This window comes from Cotesia glomerata, linkage group LG1 (assembly GCF_020080835.1).
Source record: "Cotesia glomerata isolate CgM1 linkage group LG1, MPM_Cglom_v2.3, whole genome shotgun sequence".
Taxonomy (NCBI): Eukaryota; Metazoa; Arthropoda; class Insecta; order Hymenoptera; family Braconidae; genus Cotesia; species Cotesia glomerata.
The window spans coordinates 6374926-6383302 of NC_058158.1; the positions used below are offsets into that span (position 1 = coordinate 6374926).

The 8377-nt window shown below is 25.8% G+C and overlaps 1 protein-coding gene across 2 annotated transcripts; it reads right to left on the reverse strand.

The window, feature by feature from the left end:
• Window positions 1-86: 86 nt before the first annotated feature.
• LOC123261801 (epidermal retinol dehydrogenase 2-like) lies at window positions 87-8368 on the reverse strand. 2 transcript variants are annotated; one of them, XM_044723625.1, is made up of 7 exons: window positions 8140-8368; window positions 3954-4078; window positions 3215-3325; window positions 2518-2679; window positions 2353-2438; window positions 1589-1705; window positions 87-1118 (listed from the first exon to the last, which is right to left on the reverse strand). In XM_044723625.1, exons 1-7 carry the CDS (start codon window positions 8366-8368, stop codon window positions 932-934), a joined length of 1017 nt encoding a protein of 338 aa, XP_044579560.1. In that variant the 3' UTR covers window positions 87-931. The 2 variants fall into 2 exon arrangements, with proteins under 2 accessions (XP_044579560.1, XP_044579551.1); XM_044723616.1 differs by having other exon boundaries at window positions 2335-2438.
• Between the last annotated feature and the right edge of the window lie 9 nt (window positions 8369-8377).

Below are 8377 nucleotides of genomic sequence, written 5' to 3' on the forward strand. Positions count from 1 at the left end.
TTTATATTCTATTGTACATGCCATGCTTTCACCTATTTGATAGTTTTACTCAATTATAGCACATTTCAAACGGAAGTAGAAAATATTTTGTTTATATTTATAAGTTATTGCTAAGTTTTGTGAATGTAAGTTTTTTTTTTGTTTTATTTCTAAACATTATTCCAATTAGAGAAACAAGAATCCAAAGGCCGTTGATAATTATTTTTTATATCTCTCAGCACATACTAACGCTGCATAATTTTCATTCGTAGATAATTATTTTCTCATTAAAATAATCGTACTAGTAATAATAGTTAATGAAATTGAATTTTAAAAATAAATAAATAATGTTATACATTATTAAGTATAAGGCAAAATTATCACCAATTCAGTATCATTAAATACCAAGTGGCAAGTAGCGGCACTTATAATAATTAAATTTTTAAATTCACAATTATTCATATTTATCCCACATATTAAATATGTACAATAACTATAAATAACTAATGGTAAGACAAAAAATTACTTTTAACTATTTGCATAAAAATTTACATTGATTACATGAAAAAAAAAAAAAAAAAATTTATCCTAAGGCAATTGCTGACAAGTTTATAATGGATGTAAAAAACTCAAAACATGTATAATTAAGTGTACTTTTAATTATATATATTTTTACCATTCTTAAAAATGAATATTTCATTAATTAATAAATATTTTTTTTTTTATTTATTAACTATTTATAATTATTTTTTTTTGTTTAATTTTAAGTATTTAAAAAGACATTGGACCCGTCATTTTTATCATCACAACCATATTATTCACGTAACTTTCGCTGTGAACAAGTAAAATACAAGTGTCACTTATTTAGACCTCGTATAATTGTAGAAAATAATTCTACTTAGTAAATATTTATTTATAAGAAGTGGAAGTAGTAGTAATAGTTGAGGTAATGTTATGGTTTTCTCTCAGAACTTGATACACGTCTTGCAAGCTGCTGATGAAGTACACCGTTTGGATCTTTCGATGGTTCAAACTCCTGGTGGTTATTATCTGTTGCTTTCTTTGGTTGATCGTGTTCTGGTGACGCGTCTCTTACTAGCCCACGCAGAAACATCGCTACGCAACTCCATGGAAATATCCTGTAATGAAGAAATAAATCAAAGTATTATTAAAGTTTTAGTCATTAATGATTTTAAAGCAGCAAATAAACTTATCGACATTACGTTAAACAGGAAAAGAAAGATACAAGTGTTTTTTTTTTATTCCATTTTTATTTCTAAGTAAATTTAACGTGTGATCGGTACAGGTACTGCAGCTATGAGGGAAAGCCTCAACCGGGAATTATTATCTGCTGTAAAGGAGTATGTAATAACAGAGTTGCCCGTCGATTGATCCGCGGTTTCTACTCACGCGATCTATACGTTTAGTTTTATAACGTAGTTAGTTATAAGCCAATATAATATATTAAATATTACATTCAATACGTTTAAATTAACTTTTCAATATTCTATATGAGAATTGTAAGTATTTTACAAGATTATATAGATTGCATTGATGAGATACGCTGCGATGAGAGTTATTAATTTTTATTCGTTATTATATGACTTACCATTTAGCTGCAAGAAGACCTTGAAAGTACCCTGGTAGAATGGCGAATTTTTCGTTACATCTTATTGCAGTTATGACACGATCGGCAACCACATTTGGGCTCAAGGGCAGCAGAAATCTGTAATAATTTAATTGGATATTTAATATTGATTTTTAAATTAATTTTTACAGAAATTGAATAAAAAAAAAATTTTTAAATTAAACAAAAATTCAATATTAAATATATAATGTAATATAATTTCTTCAAAATTTGATCATTTTCACAACTTGGATAAAACTAGTAAAAATACTAATTCAACTATTTATTTTTTCAACTTAAAAATTGTAAGAGAAATTCATATTAATTTATTTGGAAGATACTTTAAATTAATTTTAAAAAATATATTTATACTACTTTGTAACTAGTGAAACATAAAATGTGTTTAGTATTAAAATAATTTCTTCTAAAAATCAATTTTCTTCTTATTGCATATTTTCATATAAGATATTATATATATTATAATTTATATAATTATAAAAATAAAAAAAAACATGAAATTATATCTTAAATCAATAAATTTTTTTCATTTACTGATATGATTTTATGTATTGTATAACATGTTCTACTATATGAAATAATTTATTTACTGTCAATTAATTATAGGTGAATAGTTAATAAAATTAATTAAAATTTATTATCGAAAATATGTAATTTTGTGTTAAAACATTTCCAAGTCACCTGCGGAAGAATAATTTAATAATTAATACCTGAATTCAATATTATACCTTGATACTACATCTTCAAACATACCCGTTGAACGTATAAAATACGGACAAATTACCGTTGTGTAAATTTTGTTGTACCCATCAGCCTGAAAAAAAAAAAAAATAAATAAATAAATAAATAAACAAAGATGTGAAAATACATTAAAATAAATAAAGATCAATTACCTCAAGTTCCATTCTAAGAGCTTCGTCAAATCCGACAGCAGCGAATTTAGAAGCGCAATAATCAACGAGCTTGGGAACTCCAATGTGACCAGCAAGACTAGCAATGCTGACAATGTGTCCCTTATTTTTCTCCATCATTGCCGGAAGAAACGCCTTAACCGTCTGAAAGTAATAACGCTGTTTATAATTTTGATAAATTGCTACAATAGTTAAAATAAAATGCATAAAAGCAATTGAATTCTATTTTATTTTTATCGGAGATAATTGGCAACTCAACACTGTCATTCTGTTACTGTATTTGGAGGATCTCGTGTTTCGTAACGTTTAAAATCCGTCGACATTGCGAATGTGGTCGCAATGATCGGATTTATACTTCGCCTACAGGTCGACCGGTTTGTATACATACTACACCTGACCAACGCAAACTCTTGATAGCAACGAGATGTCGTGCTCACTTACATATAAGAAATCAAGCCAATCCCTCTCACCGCGAATTCTCTAGTCAGACATTTAACTGGTGGTCCTTGAATTCTTTAGCAAACTAATCGCAGCTCGGTAAGTACATTATTTCATCAAGTGAAAGAGGATTCGTTTTTTATTAATTATTATTTAATACTAAATATTTTCGTTTATGTAATCCCACGTGACCTTAATTTTAATACTTATTAATAGTAAATGTATATTGGTTTATACTAACCCAAAAATGTGCCATAGTATTTACTTCCATAGTCTTGCTGATAAGTTCGTCAGGTGTATCCATAAATTTTTTACCCGTAGCAATGCCAGCATTGTTGATTAATATTGATACCTAAAATATTCAAATATTATTATAGATAGTTTTTAAAATAGTAAAAAAAAAATTTAATTTTATTTGTTAACACTTGGTGAATTTTTTAAAAATATAAGTAATGATTTAAATAATAGCGAATAAAAGTATAGAATTTGATCAAATCTCTTAAATATTTTTATTTGATTTATAATTTAAACAACAGCATTATTATTATAAACAAACAGACAATGAGAAAGATAAGAATAAGCCTTCTATTCGTATTATCCATGTATCAGTTTACTTGTTGCAATGTTATGGCGTAACTTAGTATCGTATCGTAAAAACTTTCGTAATTTTGTCCCGCGGTTGTTCCATTCGGTTGTCACAGAACGAGTCTATGCCTAATAAATAAAATCCAACCGCGGGATCTACTCCAAAAAAAAAAAAAAAATAGATACTATTTTAATACATGGTTCTATTTAATATACCCTTGATTAAGAAACATGTAACACGTTTTATAATTCTCACAAGAACAGAGAGTCCATTGACCGACCTTGTGGGGTCAATCTTCTTTTATACTTATCTACATATATTCTTAATATTAATATGTTAGTTTATATCTAGCAATGATAATAATAATAAATTATAATTAAATGTAATTTTTTACCTGTCCAACTTCGGATTTAAGAATTTCAGCTTTTTTATACACGTCCTCACGATTACAAAGATTACAAACGTATCCATAGCACGTTCCACCAGCAGCGCGTACTAATTTAACTGTTTCATCAATTCCTGAAACAAAATTTTTTTCCATTAGCGGTCTTCTTAATTAGAGTTATACTTGTAATAGTTGTTGCTGATGTTGATGGTTTAATTACAATGTGAGTTAAAATAAAGAAGAATATTAAGTGTTTAGCACTGAGTTGTATTCTAGACGAATTAGCAAGAGATGAGGAAATTACAATTCATCCGTGGTACGAAACGGGATTTCGCGATGTAACAATTAGCGTCAGGTGTGTTACGACATAGATAGGTATCTGGAGGTAATATAAAGTGTTATAAAAGCCATCGAATGTGTTTGAAGATCTGCTAATAATTTTCTTATATTTTCGGTAGCACTTGATAAACAATTAAGTTATTAAAATTTTCAGAATAATTCAAATTTTACAAATATAAATCATACATTTTTTTTATGCTTCATTGATAATTTTATTCAAGTGCGCTATAAATATATTTATCAGGTTTTATAAAACCTGATAAATGTGATTAAGAAATCTGTACCTAGACTTTGAAATTCATTTTTTAAATTTACTTCCCTTCCTTTCAGTCATTAATGTCATTTATAAGTTTATATTTTACTGAATAAATAAAAAAATTTTTAGCAATTCATTATATTCACTATTCAAGAAGCTTGCTTAAACAGTTTTGTATGTTGTAGTTACTAGAAAGTTTTATCCTTGCTCGTATTTTTTTCGATTACACAAAAAAATTTATATATTATGAATAGTAACATTTTATATTGCGCTATTAATGTACGTATATAATTTAAATACATGGTCAGTCCGATCGTTGAATGGTAAATTCCAGAACTCTTTCGTTAGTAACAAAGTTCAAAGTTTTGTTCCAAATAAGTAAAGCAATTACTGGCGATAGAGTGGTTTCTTTAGGAATTATTGAATTTACTAATTTATGTCATTTTTTATAAATTTTTTTAAACAACAATCAACCAGTTTTCACCGTTGACCGCGTAGACTTACGTAGGCTGGTATTCACGCCAGAGCCTTGACTTCTCTTCGTGCTACTTCTTTGCTACTCGAGTATAAAGTCTTAAAGTGATAAAAAATTTACGCTAAAATAATTAATACTTGTCTAATTCATTTTCAATATTCACAGTAGTGATCAGTTTTAATTCTGTTTATTTATTAGTACTAATAATAATAGTAGTAATAATTACGATAATTAAATGGTATTCATTACATAATCGATGAGTCAAAAAGTGACAAGTGTATCGTTGTGAAAATTGGGCGAGCGAAGAGTGCGAGTGTCATCGTAAACCGTAATCGGTATGGGATTTTTTTTACAGGAAACTCGTTATGCAGGATTATTATTATTATTATTATTATTATTATTATTATTATTATAAGTTATAGCATAACATAGCGCAAACTGTTACGTCCTCGGGCTATCACTTTATCCAGTGATGCATGTTCAATTGCTGCCACCCACATACCTAAGAAAAGAAGATATTATATTATCAAAAGAATTTCAGTAAACTCATTATTTTTTTTCACTTGAATAAAAATAAATAATGAGCTCCAGAAATTTTTTTGTTAGAATGATAAATTATAATAAATAATTTATTATATAATTACTGATACAATTACTAAAATATTAACATAATGTTACTAAAATTGAATAGACTATTTTAAACGATATACACAATCCGTTTTTTTAATCAACTTTTTAGATTCATCCCATCCAGACTATTTAAATAGAATTGTTGTAGATAATGAACATAATTATAATACAAGATACAAAAATAGACTAGTGGTACAAAGAACAAGAACTGTGAGTGCTCAAAAAACAATAAACATGTATGGTTTTTCATTATTCAATATGTTAAAAATAGAGACAAAAAATGCAAGTAATCTAGTATTATTTAAAAAATTACTGAGAGAAGAAATAAGAGCAAGGAAAATTTAAAATTATAGACAGAAATCAAGTGCTGATCTGTAATAAAAGATCTAAGATCTTTTAAAAATTTTTTTTGTATGCTGTAGCTTAAAAAAGCTAAATAAAGAAACTATTATATATTATATATCTACTTGTTAGTCCTTGACAAATACGCAATATTTTTTTTAATAAAAAAGATTAAATGTGTTATTTATGTAATTTTGAAAAACCTATTTTGTTTTCATCAACACCATATTTTACTAATCTGATACTATAAATTATAAGATGCACTGATGCACAATTCTAAGAATAAATTCTTTTGAATTTTTTTGTCCTTTTAATTGTTTTTTTTTTTTTAATTTTATCATTAAATAGTTTTTACAAATTAATTATTCAAACAGGATATTTTTTTGGTAGAAAAAATTTTAAATTATACGTTTATGATTCTTAATAATGTAAGGCAATTATAATTAGCAATTTAAAAAAAAAATTCCTTATAACTTGATAAAAGAAAAACAGTAAAAAATTAATGATTTAAAAATAATTTTTTACGCGCATTTTTTAACAGAGTTAAAAAAAATATGTTTACAAACAATAAATTATTACATTAGGAAAATTGAATAAATTATCAAATGTTAATATAAAAAATAATAACTTTATCTGAAAAAGGTCATGTCAATTGATGTTAACGGCTCTTGAGTGGGTCAATGACGTTATTTTTTATTTGGACATTTAACGTGGATTGAATATTTTCAGGGATAATATAAATTAAATATCAGCATTAACTCTGTAACTTATACTTGATAGTATTTCTTAAATTGAATTAATGATTCTGCTTATTTAATTATTTACTTAAGAGTTATACTAAATGATATTTATTTTATTTCATTATATTTATGACTCGTCATTATTTTCTCATAAATTACCGATTAGTATTTTGAAAACTATTTTTATTGTATATTTTGTTTGTAATAATCTTGAGTGTGTATGTCAAATGATGTAGATATACAGACTCAATTTTCTTGCACAACAATCGTAAGCAATGCAAGAGTACCTCGTGTGTACCATAAATGCTACTCTCGCAATCGCGAGACAAAATGTTAAATACTGAAAATGCTAGAAGTAGGTATCGTTTAAAATACAATTCACTTAGATCATGTGTAAAATGAATTACACATGGTCTTAGAGTTATTTGTTATTGTTGCTGCTGTCGCGAAAAATTATAAATTGACAAGTTGTCATTTTTTTTTAAGCATGCTATTAATTATATTAGATTATTGTATACTTGAATTGCTGGCTATCATGCTCTTTGGACTTAATTGTGATATAATTTTATTTTGAGATTACCTTGTCTGTCGATTACTTTTGTTATGACTTACAGGAAAATTTGAAGATGATTAATTTAAGGAAAATTTTTTTTTTATTTAGGTCAAGATCTTCATAAATTGATTGATTAAAGTCAAACAATTAATGGTTGATTGTTATTATGATTTTTTTTTAATTTATTTATTTAATTAAGAAATATTGTTTTATTTTTCTCAATGAATAATATTTAAAATAAAGTTAAGTATGTCAAGTTTAATTTTGTATACTTTAATCATAAGAAAAACCTGTAAAATCAAATATAAATTTATAAATATGTAAGAATATAGATAAAAACAGAATAGTCATGTGGGATTAGTAAATATTTGTAATCTAGACTATAAAAATATTTACTTTTATATAAAATTCTATGAATTTTTATTTTTAGATAATGAATTTTGCAAACATCTAAAAATTTTTTGATTTTAGTAAGTAAATAAACTAATAAAAAAAATTTTTTTTAATTTTCTGCGTAAGGGTATAAAATTATTTCTTCAATAAAAATAAAAGTCTATAAATCTATAAGAAACATATATTGCAATATTATTAATAACATCGTTAATTTTTTTTTTTTTTTTCATTTTAATTTTCTCTAGGCATCGCTAAATAAATCTATTTGTGTATAATTTTCGAGCCAAAATTTTCAGATTTAAAAATTTATAATTAATATTTTATAATTTAAAGAATGTACTAATTGTTGTATGATTCCGATTGGCATCAAATAAATAAATAATTAAATAAAAAAATAAATAATCAAATAAATAAATAAATAATTAAATGTCTGCTCATTTAATTAGTGTATTAAATAAATAATTTACCATTTTCATTGATATCCCAGACGACGACCGTAGCACCTAAATTAGCGAGTCTTAGCGAAAGAAGCCTTCCAAGTCCTCCGCCACCACCAGTAACAAGGGCAATATCACCCGCGACACTTTTCATTTTATACCTTTTGGGGATAAATGATTTGAACATTGATTCAATAATCGTAACCAATGACAATAACAGAAATCCAATGATATCACCAGCTGACCGTATGAACGACATTTTCACACT

Excerpts from the sequence above, each read along its gene's own strand:
- LOC123261801 (XM_044723616.1), bottom strand. The coding sequence starts at position 8,368 with ATGTCGTTCATACGGTCAGCTGGTGATATCATTGGATTTCTGTTATTG. Across the intron at positions 3,326-3,953 it reads TTAAATCCGAAGTTGGACAG|GTATCAATATTAATCAACAA; the intron begins GTAAAAAATTAC and ends TGAATATTTTAG. Across the intron at positions 1,706-2,334 it reads AGGTATAATATTGAATTCAG|ATTTCTGCTGCCCTTGAGCC; the intron begins GTATTAATTATT and ends AAATTATTACAG.